This window comes from Excalfactoria chinensis, chromosome 5, assembly GCF_039878825.1.
Source record: "Excalfactoria chinensis isolate bCotChi1 chromosome 5, bCotChi1.hap2, whole genome shotgun sequence".
Classification (NCBI taxonomy): Eukaryota; Metazoa; Chordata; class Aves; order Galliformes; family Phasianidae; genus Excalfactoria; species Excalfactoria chinensis.
Window position 1 is genome coordinate 54,785,787 of NC_092829.1, and position 17,928 is coordinate 54,803,714.

Sequence of the window (17,928 nt, forward strand, 5' to 3'; positions counted from 1 at the left end):
AGTCGGAAGGGGCGCGGCAAAGGCGGGAGGAAGAAGCCGGAAGGGGCGTGGCGCGGCGGCCCTGGAGGTGGCGGTGAGCGCAGTTGGCGCGCGCGCGCTCGCGGGGGGGGGGGGGGCCTAGAACGGGACGGGCCTTTCCGGGCGGGGGGCGCGGGACCCTCGTGCTCTTCTTCATCCAGGAGGCGGGGGAGGCTCGTGTTGTGGTCGAAGGGCCCCTATGTGCTCGCAGGGCCCGTTTCGGGGCAGGCAGGGCCCCGAGGGGGGTGTATGCTGGGGGCAGAAAGGGCGCCGCGGTGACTCATCCCTCGCCGCAGAGCCCCTTCGGTGTGCTCTTCGCCTGGGAACATGTCGGAGGGAGTGGACCTGATTGATATCTACGCTGACGAAGAGTTCAACCAGGTGTGGAGCTCGGGAGGGGGGAGGCGAACAGAAGGGGGTCTGGGTTAAAAGAAGCGGGGTTTGGGGGATACACGTGTGGGGCTGGGATCGGCCCCGCGGGTCGAAGGATTCCCCCTGGGACGGCTCTCGGAGTGAGGAATGGGCCCCGCAGGTCGGTGAGCTCCTGCTGGCGTCGTTTCGGCCGCTGTTCTCTGCTCAGTCTGGTGATAGCGAGTGTCGCTGGAGCTTGGGAGAGGCGAATGGAGCGGGGATAAGCAGGAGCACAGACGTTGTGGGGCTGTAATCCCGGGATAGGAAATAATGGAGTTATTCTACAGCAGCTCCATGGAATGACAAAGCGAGAGCTGAAGGAAAAAGAAGGGATGCTCGGGACTGGGAGCTTCAGGGGCAAAACTGGGACGGTGTGAGCCCAGCCTGTGGAAGGCAATGTGGAAAAGCGTAAGCCCAGAGAGTTTGGGGCTTGGGCCATAAAGGGTGCTGTAGCACAGCTGGATGGATGGAAGCTTTGGGAGCTGAAGGTGGTTATGGTTGGAGGAAAGCTGGTGTGGTCGGAGGCTGCGGTGGCAGTAGGCAGCGCTGCGGGTTCGGTGTCACCTTCCCAGGATCTTTGTAAAGGGGAACATCAAAGTGCAAGCAAACCCAGAAGAGCTCTGAGAGTTCCCATGTCAAAGCAGCTCCTGAGTGATCCCTGCCGCAGCACCTGCTTCCGATCTCCAGAGTTCCCCCAAGCTGACCTCACAAGCACAAAGCTTCCAGGCCTTGGGGCAGGAGCACAAGAGGCAGAGGAGCTGGGGCAGAGAATGAGGACAACAATAATGCTCCCTGTTGGAATGTCTGTAACCTTCTTATCAGCCAAAGGAGCCCAATGCCAAAAGCTATGGCTTGCCTTAGGAACGGTTGTCAAGGAGAGAGCATCGCTGAGGATATGGTTTCATACTGGGCTTCTGTGAACCCTTTGAGGCTGCCTGCTGATGGAGAGTGGCATTTTCTGCATGGGGAGGTGGAGCTGCTGCGGTCTCAGGGATCAGAGAGTGGCTTTCTGGAGGGCTTGGAGAGGGGACGGCCTTGCTGTGCTGAGGCAGATCTCTGGGTTTGTGCTGCCCCGGAGCTTGGGGAGCTTCCTCAGTGCCAGCTTCATCCTGCCAAAGGTTGAACTACCGCAGAGAGCACAAGGAGGAAGTTGGTGGCCTGAAAGGGAGTGGAATTGTGCTGGTGTAGCCAGGTGATGGAACAGCCTGCGGACAGAGCAGGAGGAGTTTGGTACTTGCTGAAGGGAGCAGGAGGCTCAGCCCTGAGCTGTTTGCTTTCTGCTTGTGCACCGATGAGGCTGGAGCATAGAACAAGCTGGGTCTTGCCCAGTTGCTGAGGTCACAGCCAGCAAGCCAGCTGTGGAGAAAGAGGAGGAGGTGGCCCTGGGGGCAGCAGAAGCCTCTGGGATGTGACACTCTGTGGGGCCAAGAATTGGCTTCTACTGGGAGGTGCTGGGAGTGTTTCAGCAGAACAGGGCAGTCCGCGTAGCCCCCTGTGTGCCCTGACAACCCAGAGAGCCCTTCCTGAGCCACAGTTTCAACCCCGGCTTCCCCTTAACCATTTCTCCCCTCGCAGGACTCAGAATTCAGTAATGCTGACCAGATGGACCTGTATGACGACGTGCTGACTGCCAGCTCACAGCCCCCCGAAAGCCGCACCAGCAGCTTGGAGCCACCCCCTGAAATCCGCCAGGAGCCCCCCCCCAAACCCAACAGCAAAGCCCCTGCCATCCTGTATACCTACAGCGGGCTGCGCAACAAGCGGGCAGCTGTCTATGTGGGCAGCTTCTCCTGGGTGAGTGCTTTGGGGGCACAAACAAGTGAGGGTTCTATGGAGGTGTAGGGCTGCTTGGAGCAGTGGTTTTCTTTGCTCTGTGCTGAGCCGATATTCCAAGCTGGGCTTGGCCTCAAGGGAAAGGGACTTTTGTAGCCCTGAGAGGCCACAGAGCCGAGTCTGAGCCAGCGGGTGGCTGCCTTTGGGCATGGGGTGCTGGGGAGGGCTGCGGGAACTGAACCCAATCCCAGCTTCTGCCTTGCTGCCCCACAGTGGACGACAGACCAGCAGCTGATCCAGACCATCCGTTCAGTGGGTGTCTATGACGTGGTGGAGCTGAAGTTTGCAGAGAATCGAGCCAATGGCCAGTCGAAAGGGTGAGAGCTGAGGGGGAGGGGAATGCGGAGGAATGGGGTGGCCAGGGCCTCCATAGCCACATCCTGGGAGCAGTGAGGGGGCAGAGCTTTCCCCAGCTGGCACAGAGCAGGGAGGATGAAACACAGGCTGTCAGCGGCACAAGCACTCGGAACGGGAGGGGGGATTGATGGAGGCATGCAGCTCCGTGCTGCTCGGTGTGGGTCCTTGACCTGCCGGGGGGTGAGGGGCTGGGAGCCTGCTGACCGCCGACCCTCCCTGCAGGTACGCGGAGGTGGTGGTGGCCTCCGAGAACTCGGTCCACAAGCTGCTGGAGCTCCTGCCTGGCAAAGTGCTCAATGGGGATAAGGTGGAGGTGAGGCTGGCCACCCGGCAGAACCTGTCCCAGTTTGAGGCTCAGGCTCGCAAACGTGAGTGGGGGCGCAGGCACGTGGCGGGCAGCTCCTTGGGCCCCACTGAGCTGTCAGGACAAGACCTCGGGGTGGGGGGGAAAACCACCAGCAGCCTCTGGGGTTATGTCCGATTGCTGCTGAGTCTGCTTAGATCCTGACCCGAGTCTTTATGATCCCCTTTTAGGTGCTCACTCACTGCGAAGATCCCTCGTAGCCTCCTCTTCCTCCTCTCCAAACTGAATGGGCTTAAGCTCTTCAGCCTACCAACATAGCTAAGACCCTCCATATCTATTAGTAGCTCTTCTCTGGATCTCCTCCAGAATTTGTCCATCCCTGCGGAGGTAAGGTGCCCATCACTGGACACAGTATTCCAGCTGGGGCCTGGCCGTGGGCTTTCTACAATGGCCATAGATGGTCCTAGCCTCACTCCGCAGTGATGTGACGCCCTGGCCCCGCGCTGGGGGGCTCTGTGGAGCCCGCAGGGACGGACTTGGCAGGAGCACGGATGAGGAGGTCTTGGCCAGCTGTGTTCATTGTAGACCCCGCGACCCATTTCACGCAAGGAAAGCCCATCTTTCATAAGGCTTTGGCCGAGGTTTAGGGGGGTAGCTCCAACCGTCGCACTCTTCCTTCGGCTCCGTTGCTGCTCGGCAGCACTGTTGGGCCACGTCTCTGCCCACCGTCATGGTTTGGTGGCCAGTGTATGTGCACTTTCAGCCTCCCCGAGGGGTCTTGTAATGGGCTCAGCAGCTTTCCCAGAGCTCTGTCCCCTCTTTTTTCCTCTCCCGGCTCGCCCTGAAAGCCTCATCCTCAATTCCTGCCCTTCTCTTCCAGGGCAGTTTTTCCTTCCTCCAGCTGTCGGGCACTTGGGTTCTGCCCCTGCATCCATGCTCATGCTGCCTGCTTGAGCAGGCTGCAGGCACTTGGGGCTGTTTCATGACTTCAGGAAGCTGGGCTCTGGCCGTCTCTCCCCATTTCTTGTGGCTTTTCACCTCTTTCCACGTCCCTGCTCGCTCTGCGGCCAGTGAAAGCAAGCATCCGCAGGACGCTGTGCAGGTGGCCGCAAGTGACCCTGTTGGAGAGGCACGTGTAAGCGGAGGCTACGTTTGGCTGGCTGGATCTGTCCCTGGGCACCTCAAGCTTTCCTGAGGCTGAACCTTGCGCGTGTGTAGGGAGGAAGAGGAGGAGGTCACTGAGGGGCAGGCAGAGCCTCTGGTCGCAGCTCACTGCCCTTCCCATGCCGCTTGCAGGCGTGCCGCCGAGGGCCCACTCACGGGACTCCGCCGACTCTCTGGATGGCCGTGCCACACCGACAGAGAATGCGTTGCCGCCCACCCGCCTGGAGAAGCCCCCCTCCATCCTGCCCTTCTTCAGCCGCCCCCCTGCTGCCCTGCCCCTCATGGGACTGCCCCCGCCTCCCATGCCCCCTCTGCCACCCCTCTCCTCCAGCTTCGGCGTCCCCCCTCCACCGCCTGGCATCCAATACCAGCACCTCATGCCCCCTCCGCCCCGACTGCCCCCACACCTGGCCGTGCCCCCCCCTGGGGCTGTCCCTCCAGCCCTGCATCTCAACCCAGCCTTCTTCCCCCCACCCAACACGGCCCTGGGGCCCCCACCGGATGCCTACGGCAAAGCCTTGACCCCCTACAACCACAGCAGGTGAGCGGAGGGGGGCTTGGTGCCACCGGGGTTGGGGGGGAGCTGCATTGAGCCCCCCCCCCCCCCCCTCAACCCTATATCTGTGCAGCCGGGAGCTCGGTCCACCACCTGCCCCTGTGAGCGAGGTGGAGTTCGAGGAGATCATGAACAGGAACCGGGCCATCTCCAGCAGTGCCATTTCCAAAGCAGTGTCGGGTGCCAGTGCAGGTAATGGTGGCTGTGTCCCTGTACCCTGTTGTCCCCTCAGCCCTGAGCCTGCAGCTTTCTGCATCCCTCGCCATTCGTCCACTCCCTGCAGGTGATTACAGCGATGCCATCGAGACCCTCCTGACAGCGATTGCTGTCATCAAGCAGTCCCGTGTTGCCAACGACGAGCGGTGCCGCGTCCTCCTCTCCTCCCTCAAAGACTGCCTGCATGGCATCGAAGCCAAGTCCTACAGCACAGGCTCCAGCAGCAGCTCCACCAGGTACCCTGCCTTGGGGGGTTGCGTGGCTCATTGGGGTCTCTGGAGGTGACCAAACGCTCTTCTCTTCTTCCCCCAGGAAAAGGCACCGCTCTCGGGATCGCTCTCCCAGCCGGTCCCGTGAAAGCAGTCGGCGGCACCGGGACCTCCTGCACGGTGAGGATCGGCACGAGGACTATTTCCAGGAGCGGAATCGGGAGCATGAACGGCATCGGGACAGGGACAGAGAGAGGGACAGGCACCACTGAGACAGGTGAGCCCAGCGGCGGGGCGTCGCTGTGCCGATGGCTGAGGACACCCGGTGCTGCAGTACTGCCCTTCCTTCTTTTCTCTCTCCTGCAGAAGTTTGGCAGTAAGTGGTTTTTAATGGACTCGTATCTCCTCACCTCGACCAGGACTGCGCCACTGTGGCTGCTTCACCCCCTGCTCACCACCCACGGCTCTCTGGGGGCACCCGAGGGACTCCCTGACACCTTGCGGCCTTGGGGCCTGAGCCCTTGCCCACACCCACCGCTACTGCTGCTGCCAGGGGAGAGGCTGAAAGCCAGGGGGCCCTGCTCCATGAATACTTGGACCCAAAGAGAAATGGTGCTTTATTTTCATGGAGGGAGGTTGGTGAGCCCTTTCCTCTCGCAGCCCTCGAGGAGTGGCTGCAAATGGATGGATCTTCAGGTGCACAGGGGCTCAGTGGCACGCAGCTTTCCATTCCAGCTGGAAGAGAGCTGGGCTGGGGTCACCCCCCTTTGCCCCAACTTTCACAGCAGGGTCACAGCCTCCATGTTCATCTCCCAAAGCACCAGCTCTGACTTCCAGGTGCTGGTGGAGCCTCACACGAAGTCAGCCTCTCCCATAGAGCCTTCCTTGTTTTAGAGGAAGCAGAGGAGGCAGAGCTGCAAACCCCGGCCTCAGGGACTGCGTGTCCCCTTCCCAGCAGCATCTCTCTGTGTGGTGGTGCAGCTGCAAGCTGGGACAGGTGGCAGGGACAAGGCCACGAGCTCCCTATGCCCAGTTGGGGCTGCACAGCACTGCGTACAGCCATTTCGAGGCCCAGGAGGAGCTCATAGCCCCATACAGGTTCCTCCAGCTAATGTTGCACGCAGGAGGAGCTGAATAGGTTCAGGCAAACCAAGGAGCCCCAAACCACCAGCCAGCCCCCAGGGATGCCAGCTGGGTGGCATCGCCTTCAGAACTGTTGCTGGACAGGAGGAAAACCCAGCTCCACAGGTCTTTGTTAGGCTACAATCACACAAAAAGAAGAATCCCATTGAGTACCATCAGGTGCCGGCTTAACAGGTGTGCGCTGGGGGGAAGCATTTGGTGGGCGAGTTCTGTTTTTGTTGGTTTGTTGCTTTTTTTTTTACTTAACAACACAAATTTATAGTTTCTTTCCAATTAGTGGGGGTGGGGAAAAGTGCAGAGAGGAACCTCTATTAAGCACCTGGCGAGGCACTGTCCCCCCTGCCCGCAGTGACTAGGTTTGTTTTGTCTTTCTGATAGGTTGGAAGTTGTGTAATAAACTTGATGACGTCAGTCTTTTATATGGCACTTTTCAAGAGATTCTGGTGGGGACGTTCAGGGGGTGAAGGTGTGTGTGCTGCAGCCATACTTGAGGGGTGGGCAGCAAGAGCCAAGTACTTCTGTGACACCCCCACCCCCAATCTTCCAGCTCTTCCTAAGGGCTGCTGTGCCTCCCAGGCTGGATCAGGGCAGGGGTTACCTCTGGTAATGAGGTGCCCAGCCTGCTGCCCTGGGGGATGCCACGTGCCCAGGCACCAGGTAAAAATAACTATTTATTGGAAAATAGTGATTTCTTCTGACAACACTGTAAAAAAAAAACAAATTCTCTGTACCTTGGACTGACCTGTGTGTCACAAACCTTGGGGCTGCGTGGCAGCAGGGCTGGTGCTGCCCAGGCACAGCCCTGGCACTGCCCACAGGTGCTGGTGTGGGTCTGGCTCACGGCCACAGGATGGGAGATGGAGCCTGTGCCACCTGCTTGCTGCCATCTTGTGTACCTGCGCTGCTGTGGTCCTCTGGTGCAGGGCCTCAGTACACATCCATGCTGCAAAGAACAGAGGAGGATGTGTGAGGAGAGGCTCAACCACCAGAAGGCTGTGCTGCTGCTCAGTGAGACCTGGGCAGGCTGAGATTTGGGTGGGGGATGAACCTGATGAGGTTCAACAGAAGGCGTAGAGTCCTACACCTGGGGAGGAATAACTGCACACATCAATGCAGTTTGAGGGCTGAGCTGATGGAAAGGGGATCTGCAGAGAAGGATTTGGGTGTCCCAGTGGATTATGGGTTTGCCATGAGCCAACCTTTGTGGCCAAGAATGCCAACAGGTGTCCTAGTTGACCAATAGTTGTCCATATGCTAGCAGTGCTCTCTCACGGCCAAGAAGGCCAACAGGACCCTGAGGTGCATTGTGCAGAGTGCGGCCAGCAGGGCAAGAGAGGTTCTCATCCTCTGCTCTGCCATGGAGAGGCCACATCTGGAGCACTGGGACCAGTTTTGGTTTCCTAGGCTCTGGGTAAATAGGAAACTGCTGGAGTGCTGCAAAGATGGTTGAAGCCTGGAGCACTTCCCTTACAAGGAAAGGCTGCGAGCCCTGAGCCCGTTCTGCCTGGAGAAGACAAGGCTGAGAGGGGATCTGATACATGCTTAATATCTAAAGGGTAGGGGTCAAGAGGGTGGGGGCACACTCTTTTTAGAGGTGCCTGGTGGCAGTAGCAAGGGGCAGTAGGGAACCACCAATAGGAAACACGGTAATCTTATTTGAACACAAGGAAACACTTCTTGACTTTGAGGGTAATAGAGTAGTGGAACGAGCTTGCCCAGAGAGATGGTGGGGCCACCTGGGTGCTCTCCTTTGTAATGTACTCTAGCAAACCTTTAGGAGGGGGTTGGACGGGAGAACCCCCAGAGCTCCCTCTGCTCCCATGCCACCTACCTAGAGAAGGAGGCGAGTGCCAGGCCGCCCAGCAGCAGCTCCACAGAGTAGAAGAGCAGGAGGATGGCGCTGAGGATGGCCTCCAGGCGCAGGGCGTAGGTCTGCAGCAGCAGGCAGTAGGTCGCCATGACGGCTGCTGGCACCGTGAGGGCCAGGCAGACGGCCAGAGGCACCTTGCGCTGGCACAGGTTGCCCTTGGAACCTGCGGGGCACAGGGTGAGCAGTGCAAGGCTGCGTCCACGGCGGGACAGACGGCACCGGGGGGAGGGGGGGAAGGGACAAGGCCTCACCAAAGAAGATGCGCGTGGCCTCAATGCCGAGGTAGAGCAGCAGCAGCAGCACGTCCAGCAGCAGGTTGGTGAGCGGGTACGGCAGCAGCAGCACTGCGGGCACGGCCACGCTCAGGGCTGGGCTCGGGGGGCGGAGGAGCGGGAGGGCGGGGGCTCACCCTTGTAGGCGAAGATGAACGCCTCTAGCAGGAAGTAGGTCGCGCTGTACCACCCGTTGAGGAAGAGCAGGACCTGCAGCGGAGCCGAGGAGCGCTGGCGGCCTGTGGGGGTCGTGGGATGGGGTGGGCGAGGCCCCGCCGTCCGCCGCCCGCCTCACGTTTCGCCCCCGGCCCCGCCGCCTCCCGCGCCCGGCCCCGCACTCACTCCTCGCCGCCATCTTCCGTCTCCATGGGAACCGCCGCTGCCGGCGGGAAGGCGCTCGGCCGCTCTCTCCCGCCCTCTCTATGGCCCTGGAGGACCGAGCGGCGGGTTCGAATCCCCAGTCCGCCCCTTGCCGTGCCTGCAGAACCTCGGGGGGTGCAGCCCAGTGGAAACAGCCCCGAGTTTTGGGACACCGAGAGGTTGTGTGACAAGCAAAAAGCAGGAGAGACCCAGGACGCACGGACTGGAAAACGTAGACAATTTATTTCCTCACTACTCACAACAACGCCCCGATCCCACCAGGGGCCGAGACCTGCGACGCTGGGATGGATCCTCCCCCCACGCAGCCACGAGCACCCTGCCAGCTCCCAGTGCACCACGAGGAAGAAGAGGCACACAGCTGGGCTGGAGCTGGGGGGGGCTGAGACCCTCCAGCCTCTGGGCTCCATCCCGTCGCCATGAGGAGCTGCCCCTCCTGGAGCGGGGGCCATCAACCACGGAAGTGAGCAAACTCCTTGCGTAGCCAGAGCGAGTCCTGGTAGAAGAGCGGGTCACCCAGGTGCACCGCAGTCCTCTTGTAGAAGTAGCAGTAGAGCACAGCCGCTACGGGAGGGAGGGAGATGAGGGCACAGGGACTAAGCTGTGGGGTGTCCCCCAGGCAGGTGACGGAGCTGCTCCTGCCACCTCAGTAAGCATGAGCCCTTACCCAGCCGCTGGAAAACAAACAGTGTCTGCAGGCCTTCGGTCCAGATGAAGCGGCTGGAATCCCTCCAGCGCAGGTTCTGACACAGACAGAAACAAGAAAGAAGCCATGGGCTAATACGGGGGCACTGATGATCCCGATGGGACGGAGCTAGCCCCACGAGGGCTGTCATGCTCTTGGTGCCAGCTCCAAAGATTAAGCAGCTCAGGGGGATTTGGCCAGCGAGTCAGGACCTATTCTAGCTTCAGACTTTAGATCCCTGCAAATCCCCATCAATCTCCTGCCCAGACGGTGTGGGTACAACATCCCTGGGTCAGCTTCAGTCACAAACCTGGCCCTGGGGCAGTGGGATGGGCCTTTCTCCCCAAGCCCTGTTGAAAAGCATACAGGAAGCGCCTGCTGGCTGCTTTGCTTGACGGATGGTGACTGTGGCACAGGATGGGGGAGCTTAGATGGGGAAGAGGGGGTACAAAGCTGCTTGGACACAGCAGGGACCCTTGGGACTTGTTTTTTAGCAGGAATGGGGCTGCCTCCAGCCTCTGAGTGCTGGTGATTGCTGGGGATTAATCCCAGGTAAACAAAGCAGGATCTGCTGTCATGGCCTTCAGTGGGGACCACTCCGGTGTGGCCCTGTGGGTTTTCAAGCAGGTTGCATTGCTGAGGCTGGGGGCTGGGATGAGGCAGTCCAATAGCTACAACAAGCAGGAGATTATGGCCTTCCTCCCACAGCGGAGGGACAGAAGGGAGAAAGGAGCTGTGAAGCCAGCAGCCCCAAGCCTACCATGATCCAGATGTGGAAGGAGATGCTGAGTGCCAGGTACGCTGCAGACAGAAGGATGGTCCCCTTGAACTTGTGGAAGAGGAGGTTGACCAGTCCAGCTTGGAAGACAAAGGTATTGAAGAACATGAGGAAGATGATGATGACATTGAAGAGAATGGCAATGTCCTGGATGCTGCGGGAGAAGAGAGATGCAGTGAGAGAGAGGAGAGAGTGGTATGGGAGAGCCCGGCCCTCCCGCCCTGGTGCTCACATGAAGAGGACAAGCTGGACAGCAGGGGCTGTGCGAAGCAGCTCCGAGAAGGAATTGACAAACAGGTCGTAGAACAGCAGCAGAAACTGCAGGAACAGCACCAAGCTGTAGTTGCTGGTCTGGAGCATCTTCCTTCGGCGGAGGCTTGAGCCTTCAGCCCCAGCATCCCTAGCGCTGCGGGCAGCTCATGGTGCAGGGCCGGGAGCTCAGCATCGCTGCTCCCTACAGCTGGGACCTGAAGGGAGCAGAGTTCAGCTTGGTAGGGCTGGGCACAGCCAGAAAACCCAAAGCAGAGTCAAAGCCATGACAAATCCCAGTAGTGTCTGGCACACCGCTGCCTCTGTTTTCCCCAGGCCACGCCATAGGGATGGGCTGGAGCGCGCCATGACCCAGCATTGCTGTCCATTGCCCCACCCCAGCAGCATGCTCCCGCCTTGGGGTAGCTCACCCAGGAGGAGACAGGTGTGGGGACGAGAAGGGAGCCAGAGCCTTCTTCCCCATCTCTCACAGGTAAGGCGCTGCCCAGAGCTGACGGGGGCCAGGAGAACGGGAACTGCCCGTACAGCCACCACAGGGGAGCTGAGAATCGTCCCCAAATGCCCCCGCACCGCCCGCAGCCCAGCTCGCGGCCTGCCCTCCCCAAGGAGATCCCCAGGGATGCTTCCCCGGGCCTTCTCCCGGCCGCGGAGCCCCGCGATCCCGTCTCCGTGCCGCTACCGCTACCGCCGTCCCCGCTTCGTCCACCTCCGGCCCTGACCGCGTCCCGGGGCTCACCCGCGGCCGCCATTCTCCGTTGCCATGGGAACCGCAGACGGAAGCGGGGGCGGAAGCGCGAGGGGGCCTCTCTACCCACCGCTCTCGCTGGTCGCGTTGGCCTCCAGCCCGGGAGCGACGACATCACCACCGAGGCGGGCCGCCAGAGCGGCGCCGTCCAACATGGCGGCGCTCGCTGAGGGCGAAGGGGAGGTGGGGCCCGGCGGGTCCCAGGAGGGGTTGAGGTGCGGTTCCCCCCCCCCGACACGGAAATGTCTATTTCTGGGGGCAGATGCAAATCCCCAGGCAAATAAGCGCTGCCCCGTGCCCGTCCGTCACCTCTTGGGGCTGTGGGGCTGCAGGTTTGGGGGGTGCTGGGCCCGGGTTTGGGGCGCCGGGGGCAGCTTTGGCAGCGCAGGAAACAGCTTTGGAGGTGCTGGGCCCGGGTGTGGGGTGCTGGGGGCACGTTCGGGGTTACGGGGGCAGGTTCGGAGCGCTGGAGGTGGGATTTGGAGGTGCCAGGCTCCGGTGTGGGGGTGCTGAGGGCAGGTTGGGTGGTGCTGGAAGAAGTTTTTGAGGTGCCGAGGGTGGATGTGGAGGTGCTGGGGGCAGTTTGGAGCCGCTGGAGGTGCTGTCGTGTGCAGGGGATCTACAAGGGACATTTCTGCCTGCCTGCCTGCACCCACTGGACGGGACCACCCTCCCCACCGCAGCCGCTTCCCCTTTCGGGTGGCTCCTCCCCGGTGTGCCTGCATCCAGCTGAGCCAGTGCAGCAGAGAGCCTCCAGGGAGGCTGACAGCTCCTTTATTCCCCCGCCAGGTCCCCGCACCTTGCCGCGGTGATGCCGGATCTGCCTTTCTTGCCGTTCTGTGCCTTGCTGGGCAGCCTGGGGCTGGGCTGCGTGGCCTTTGTCGGAGCGTGGTGCCAGCACTGGCGCGGTGGCTTCGCCTGGGATGGCAGCGCCCGCATGTTCAACTGGCACCCAGTGCTGATGGTGACGGGCATGGTGGTGCTGTATGGAGCAGGTGAGCAGCGCACGTGGGGTGGCGCGATGTCCCTTTGTCCCTCCCTGACGCTGTCACCCACCAGCGGCTCTGGTGTACCGCCTGCCCCCCACCTGGCGTGGCCCCAAGCTGCCCTGGAAGATACTACACAGCGTGCTGGCACTGACGGCTTTCATCCTTGCTGTGCTGGGACTGGTGGCTGTCTTTCACTTCCACAATGCAAGCGGGACGCCCAACATGTACTCGTTGCACAGCTGGCTGGGGCTGGCCACCATACTGCTCTTCTCCTGCCAGGTGAGTGCGCGCCCTGGCCCCCCACATCCCTGCCCCTTGTGCCACCCGTCCTCATCTCCCATCCCCACAGTGGGTGGCCGGCTTCTGTGCTTTCCTGCTGCCCTATGCACCCATCTGGATCCGTGCCATCTACAAGCCCGTCCATATCTTCTTCGGCTCCACCATCCTTATGCTCTCCATGGCGTCCTGCGTGTCAGGCATCAATGAGAAGCTCTTCTTCAGCCTGTGAGTGCTGGGGATACAGGCTGCGTGTTGGCTCTCTGTGCTTACACTGGCATTGAGAGAAACTAAGTGTGGGCGCAGCTAAGGGAAGTGTGTGATTTCCCCCTCTGTCAGGTGCACGGCTCCTGTGTAATAGGTTATGTGGGCTGAGTGGAAGGCTGGGCAGTCCAGGAAGGCTTTCTGGGAGGGTTTAACTCCACAAATATCACCTTCAGCTGCCACATACGCCAGCCACTTGCAGCTGGTGCAGCATTCATCTTGATTCAGGGGATTGGGACAGCACCATTGGGACAGGTGACCATGGGAGTAGTGTTATGGAGCCACCAGGGTAGCAGGGAGCCAGCCCACAGCCCCAGGGCATCATGTGAGATGAGCACTTTGATTCTCCTCCAAAGGAAGAATGGGACAGCATCAGTGCCATACAAACTCCTTCCCCCTGAGGCCGTCTTTGCAAACATTTTGGGGCTCCTCATCATCCTCTTTGGGGTGCTGGTGCTGTGCGCCCTGGCCAAGCCCAGCTGGAAGCGCCCTGAGGCTGACTCCCTTGACACTCATCAGGTACCTGCCTTGCTGTGGGGCTGTTCCCAGTATGGCTTTGAGGAGCTAAGCTGGGGGTCTGCCTCTGACCCCCAGAGCCCCAGCTGGCTTATCTTCAGGGTGGGCCGGGCAGGCAGCACAGGCTGAAGGTTCACCCATGTCTCCCTGCAGCCTCTGCTTGGTGCTGAGCACTGACACCTCTGAGGTCCCTCCTGTTGCTGCTGGCCCCAGGCTCTCTGACCCCGGCTCTGATCCCCCATGCCTGGACTGCTATCTGTGCCAAAGCCCCAGCCCCGCATTGCCATCCTGGGAACGCTGTCAGGTCAGGAGCTGCCAGAGAAGCTCTCCGTGCCAAGAGACCTGGCCCAGGACAGGCTGCCCGAGCTCCGTCTCCTCTGCAGGAACAGCAGGAGCCTTTGAACCATGCCTTGCCTGTTGCAGGGATGCTTGTGTGGAGGTAGGACCAACCCAGCAGTCCAATGGACACCTAATAAACTGCTGGCCTCTTTCCTCAGTGCTCCTGTGCATCTTTTGGGGCTGCCCCACCAGTTCCTCAGCCCTTAGGGCCACCACGTGTTCCCCATCTCATGCTGCAGATTCAAGTTCCTGTTTTGTCTCTTGACTGGAGCCTCCTCCAGACCCCGTGCCTGCAGCCACATGAACCCCATGGTTTCCCCACCCAGTACCCAGCCACAGGTCAGTGGTAAAGGCACGCGGATAGCCCAGCTGCTTCCTTCTTCCATGGCTCTGTTTTACATGAGGATGCATCACTGAAGGGACAGTTGCCTCCCATTCCCCAGATCCCACCACCACGTCCCTCTCTGTACAAGAACAGATGCTGTAGCCAGACCACAAAGGTTTATTGGGGGAACACAGGGTGAGACACCTCTCCCATCACTACCATGGCCCTGGGGAGCTGCAGGGGGATAGCTCAGTCCTGCAACCCCTCCAGCACAGCTCGCAGCACTGCTGCTGCCGCCACAGCCCCAGGATCAGGCTGCAGCAGCTGGGCTGAGCTGATGTAGCTGGCTCTGCCTGCACCAGCCTCCATGTGCCGAGTAGATTCTGCTGCTGCCTCTGCGCTCTGATGAGAAACACGGGTGTGCTCAGCACGTGGCTGGGACAAACAAGGCAGCCCCAGTTGTCACCTGGCTGCCACCCATCTTAGGACTCCATCCCCGTACCTCCACAGCAGAGGCCAACACTGTCAGCAGGTCGGCTCCGGGGCTGCGGAGGACATGCAGTGCCTGTGCTGCTGCATACAGTGCATCCAGCTGGGAGACACAAGCAGGAGGAGATGAGCACCGGGATGCTCACCGGAGGCTCTGTCCCTCAGCACTACAGCACTCACCATCGTCCTGTCGCCTGGGGCCGCTCCTCCGTACCTGCACAGGGAGCAGAGGGCTTGACAAGGTCTCGCTCAGAGGGTACCAGGGGGTCCCGTTGCACTCACCGCTGCATGGCTTCAATGCCAGCATCCACAGCGTCGGCCCACACTGGAAGGTCACTGCGGTTGTGCAGGGGGTGGGCGGCTGCTGTCAGGAACAGTCCGTATAGCTGCCAGAACACATCAGTGCGTGTGATGGGGGATGGTGGGGGTCCTGAGACACGCCCCCTCCCCTCACTGGGGCTCACCACGCCAGAGGAGCCACCCATCTTGTCCAGCAGGAGGTCAGCCAGAGCAGAGAAGAGATGAGCTGGAGATGGAGGCAGGGGCTGGGCACGCATCCATTCCTGGATGGCTGTGGTGTGGAGAGAAAGGGCTGGGGCAATCTCCAAAGGGACCCTCAACTGCCCTGGGGGTCTCTGCCTCTCTTGGGGGCCAGCTGGTCTTCCCCCATGCCTGGAGTGGGGACAGTTGTGGGTACCCGGCAAGGAACAAATGGGGGGTACTCTGTCCTTGGAAGGGGTGCCCCAGCAGATGGCACTTCCCAGGGTGCCAGCACCTACCTCGGGCAGCTCGGGCGTGTGTGTGGCCGCAGTCCCCATCACCTGCTGCACGGTCCAGCTCATTGAGCTTGTCCTGCAGGCTCAGCAGGGTGCTGCACACTCGTGCCAGCACCTTCTGAGCCAGCTCCATGCCAGGCCCTGAGGAGAAGAGACATCACCCCCCTATCCTCAAAGTAGCTAGGGAAACTGAAACATGAGTAGGTGACAGCATCCTCTCTCTCTACTGCTGCCCATACCTGTGCTGGGCACTTGCTTTGCCGTCTTCATTCCCTCCTTTGGTGCTGCCACCTGTGGTCTCTGGCTCGTGGCAGGTCCCGTGACCACATTGGGCCATGCCATGGCAGTGGTCTCAGCATCTGGAGCAGCACGAGGGGACAGTGAGTCCAATAGACCTACTCCACCACAGCTAGCATCCAGGTACAGGTGCTGCATGCCCACACGGGCCAGTGTCTCAGGCCGCCCTACACGCTGACATGATCCCATGTCATCTCCCCATGTTGCAGGCGCTCACCAATCAGCCTCAGCAGCTCCTCGTCCACCAGTAGCAGGGTGAGGGAGATCCCAGCCATCTCCAGCGCTGTCATGAAGGAGCCCACCAGTGCCCGAGCGATACAGACGCCACGTCTCTCTGCAGGAGTGAGAAGGATGTAAGAGAAGAGGTCCCCAGAAGGCCCCCATGAGGTCCCCAATGACTCACCCAGACTGCGCACAGCCACACCAGCCACAATGCTCAGCTCCAAGCAGGACAGACCACCCAGGTTGTTCACCACCAGCACCACGGAGGCTCCTACAGAGCAGTGAGCAGAGTGAGAGCCCCACCTGGGGCACAAGAGGTGCACGGGGGCCAGGGAGACTCACCGGGGCTCAGAGGCAGGTGAGAGGCGTTGGAGGGGTCAGTCATGTGTGCCAGCATTGTCTCCACCGCCTCATCCACTGGCATCACCTGGGGAGCACAAAAGGAGCATGTGGGCAGGGAGGGGACTCAGGGGGAGGATGAGGTGAGAGAATGATGCTCACTTTCATTCTGCGCACGCCAGCTTCACCATGGATCCCTGCAGGAATGTGGCAGTATCACCCCATGCTGATGCCTGGGGTTGGGGCAAGGGTCACGTGGACCCATGCCTCCTAGCAGCTTGGCACAGGGAGGGGGCAGCTCCTCACCTAGCCCCAGCTCCATCTCATCGTTAGCCAGCTGGAAGGTGGGCTTGGAGCCAGGCACGCTGCATGGCGACAGGCTGAGCCCCAGAGTGCCTGCAGGAGGGGGAAGGCAGAGAGGGATGCATGCCAGATTTCAGGGCAGGCATTGGGCATGTGAGTGATTGGATGGGGAGGCAGGAGGGCAGCTGTGTCCCAAGCACGCTGCAGGTGCGTGGGGTGCTGAAGTTCACCCTGTGCTGGTGTCTCTTATCAGGCACTATGAAGGAACAGGGATGGGGCTGGGGACAGGGATCGGGCCCCATGCACATACCCATGGCTTTGGTGACTGCTGACACCCTTGTGACGATCTCATCCAAGCTTGCCCCTGCCTCAGCCATGGCTCCAGCCACCTGCAAACGAGCATCGATGGGTGAGGGATGCCCACGTGTCAACCACCGAGGGGCACTGCATCCCCACAAACCTTGTGCACAAGGACAGTGCCACACAACCCACGACGCCCAGCTTTCTTCTGGCTGGTGAAAGCGCAGTCATCGCCCACCACCACCATCCGTACATCGGCCCCCTCTGCCCGTGCCCGCTCCAGTGCCAGCCCAAAGTTCAGGCGGTCCCCGGTGTAGTTCTTCACGATCAGCAGCGTCCCCACTGCGAGCAAGAAGTCACACCACAGCCACACGGTGTCCCCATGCCCCACAGTGTCACCGTACCTGCACCAGCCTCCATCACCGCCCGGATGGCCGCCAGGATGCTGCCCACAGCAGGAGAGGTGAAGATGGCACCGGCCACCACGCCACTCAGCATGCCCTTCCCAACGTAGCCTGCAACGGGCACGGGGGTGCTCAGGGATGCCCAGGGGGCACCAAGCGGGTACCAAGGTCATGGGTGGGCCCTTACCTGCATGGGCACTCACCTGCATGAGCGGGCTTGTGGCCGGAGCCCCCCCCGGAGAGCAGTGCCACACGTCCCCGCAGGGCAGCCAGGTCAGAACGCAGGGCCACTCGGTGTCCCTGCAGCAGTCGTAGCCCGGGGTTGCATGCCACCAGCCCTGCCAGAGCATCCTCAGCACAGCTGGCCACCGAGCACACCAGCTTCTTGGGGACCTGCAGGCACAAAGGGGGGGCTGGATGGAGGGTCGGGGGGCAGGGAGGGTGGCTGGGGAGCAGGGTGGGGGGGCTGCGCGCTGCCCCGGGCTCACCTCCATGGTTGGGGTGTGAGTGGCACCAAGAGGACGCGGGGTTGTGTCCGCTGTCACCACACTGCGGCTCCCGCACAACCTCCAGCCCCAGGTCCAAACTCTGTTTGGAAGTGAAGGGGGCCAAGGTCCAGCCTCCCTCGGCGGGGTGAGGTGGGTCCCGCCTGGCCTGGGTGCAGCCCACACCTGGGGGCACAGCCCCACACACGAGGGGCACTGCCGAGATGGGGGTTACAGACCCACACGGTACGGGGCGCAGCTCGGAGGGAGGCCCATCAGGAGGGTCCCTTTCCCGACGGTGAGGCCCCGCCCCGAGGTCCCCGGGCCGCCCCACACCCGCCCTCTCGTCTGCCCCTCCGCGGTCCTCCCCAACGGCCAGAGCGGCGCGGGCCGCT

General features: G+C 61.2%; 5 protein-coding genes across 10 annotated transcripts; 2 read left to right on the top strand and 3 right to left on the bottom strand.

Annotated features, from left to right (window-relative positions):
• The first annotated feature begins 4 nt into the window (after nucleotides 1-4).
• CPSF7 (cleavage and polyadenylation specific factor 7) lies at nucleotides 5-6,630 on the top strand. Of its 2 annotated transcripts, XM_072338046.1 has the most exons (10): nucleotides 5-73; nucleotides 315-399; nucleotides 2,005-2,223; nucleotides 2,476-2,579; nucleotides 2,842-2,987; nucleotides 4,220-4,628; nucleotides 4,717-4,835; nucleotides 4,927-5,095; nucleotides 5,172-5,345; nucleotides 5,435-6,630. In XM_072338046.1, exons 2-9 carry the CDS (start codon nucleotides 346-348, stop codon nucleotides 5,338-5,340), a joined length of 1,389 nt encoding a protein of 462 aa, XP_072194147.1. In that variant the 5' UTR covers nucleotides 5-73; nucleotides 315-345; the 3' UTR covers nucleotides 5,341-5,345; nucleotides 5,435-6,630. The 2 variants fall into 2 exon arrangements, with proteins under 2 accessions (XP_072194147.1, XP_072194148.1); XM_072338047.1 differs by lacking the exon at nucleotides 5-73 and having other exon boundaries at nucleotides 165-399.
• On the bottom strand, nucleotides 5,660-8,846 carry TMEM216 (transmembrane protein 216). 3 transcript variants are annotated; one of them, XR_011903742.1, is made up of 6 exons: nucleotides 8,696-8,846; nucleotides 8,491-8,592; nucleotides 8,333-8,425; nucleotides 8,043-8,244; nucleotides 6,954-7,154; nucleotides 5,660-6,328 (listed from the first exon to the last, which is right to left on the bottom strand). XR_011903742.1 is itself a non-coding variant. In XM_072338133.1 (6 exons), the coding sequence occupies exons 1-5, from the start codon at nucleotides 8,706-8,708 to the stop codon at nucleotides 7,139-7,141; spliced, it is 426 nt and encodes a 141-aa protein (XP_072194234.1). In that variant the 5' UTR covers nucleotides 8,709-8,846; the 3' UTR covers nucleotides 6,567-6,914; nucleotides 7,108-7,138. The 3 variants fall into 3 exon arrangements, 2 of the variants coding, with proteins under 2 accessions (XP_072194234.1, XP_072194233.1); XM_072338133.1 differs by lacking the exon at nucleotides 5,660-6,328 and adding an exon at nucleotides 6,567-6,914 and having other exon boundaries at nucleotides 7,108-7,154; XM_072338132.1 differs by lacking the exon at nucleotides 5,660-6,328 and having other exon boundaries at nucleotides 6,567-7,154.
• An 88-nt stretch (nucleotides 8,847-8,934) lies between these two features.
• TMEM138 (transmembrane protein 138) lies at nucleotides 8,935-10,560 on the bottom strand. Its single transcript, XM_072338130.1, has 4 exons — nucleotides 10,427-10,560; nucleotides 10,177-10,348; nucleotides 9,399-9,474; nucleotides 8,935-9,295 (listed from the first exon to the last, which is right to left on the bottom strand). Exons 1-4 carry the CDS (start codon nucleotides 10,552-10,554, stop codon nucleotides 9,183-9,185), a joined length of 489 nt encoding a protein of 162 aa, XP_072194231.1. The 5' UTR covers nucleotides 10,555-10,560; the 3' UTR covers nucleotides 8,935-9,182.
• Nucleotides 10,561-11,224: 664 nt separating this feature from the next.
• On the top strand, nucleotides 11,225-13,705 carry CYB561A3 (cytochrome b561 family member A3). Of its 2 annotated transcripts, none has more exons than XM_072338097.1 (6): nucleotides 11,225-11,424; nucleotides 11,999-12,204; nucleotides 12,269-12,477; nucleotides 12,548-12,702; nucleotides 13,408-13,558; nucleotides 13,638-13,705. In XM_072338097.1, exons 1-6 carry the CDS (start codon nucleotides 11,225-11,227, stop codon nucleotides 13,695-13,697), a joined length of 981 nt encoding a protein of 326 aa, XP_072194198.1. In that variant the 3' UTR covers nucleotides 13,698-13,705. The 2 variants fall into 2 exon arrangements, with proteins under 2 accessions (XP_072194198.1, XP_072194199.1); XM_072338098.1 differs by lacking the exon at nucleotides 13,638-13,705 and adding an exon at nucleotides 13,095-13,257 and having other exon boundaries at nucleotides 13,408-13,567.
• A 370-nt stretch (nucleotides 13,706-14,075) lies between these two features.
• On the bottom strand, nucleotides 14,076-17,920 carry TKFC (triokinase and FMN cyclase). 2 transcript variants are annotated; one of them, XM_072338035.1, is made up of 17 exons: nucleotides 17,537-17,920; nucleotides 17,252-17,461; nucleotides 17,049-17,159; nucleotides 16,805-16,986; nucleotides 16,655-16,733; nucleotides 16,348-16,437; nucleotides 16,204-16,238; nucleotides 16,045-16,129; nucleotides 15,884-15,973; nucleotides 15,698-15,814; nucleotides 15,423-15,542; nucleotides 15,187-15,324; nucleotides 14,872-14,978; nucleotides 14,690-14,793; nucleotides 14,588-14,621; nucleotides 14,421-14,510; nucleotides 14,076-14,320 (listed from the first exon to the last, which is right to left on the bottom strand). In XM_072338035.1, the coding sequence occupies exons 3-17, from the start codon at nucleotides 17,140-17,142 to the stop codon at nucleotides 14,168-14,170; spliced, it is 1,518 nt and encodes a 505-aa protein (XP_072194136.1). In that variant the 5' UTR covers nucleotides 17,143-17,159; nucleotides 17,252-17,461; nucleotides 17,537-17,920; the 3' UTR covers nucleotides 14,076-14,167. The 2 variants fall into 2 exon arrangements, with proteins under 2 accessions (XP_072194136.1, XP_072194135.1); XM_072338034.1 differs by having other exon boundaries at nucleotides 17,252-17,441; nucleotides 17,537-17,841.
• Nucleotides 17,921-17,928: the final 8 nt, after the last annotated feature.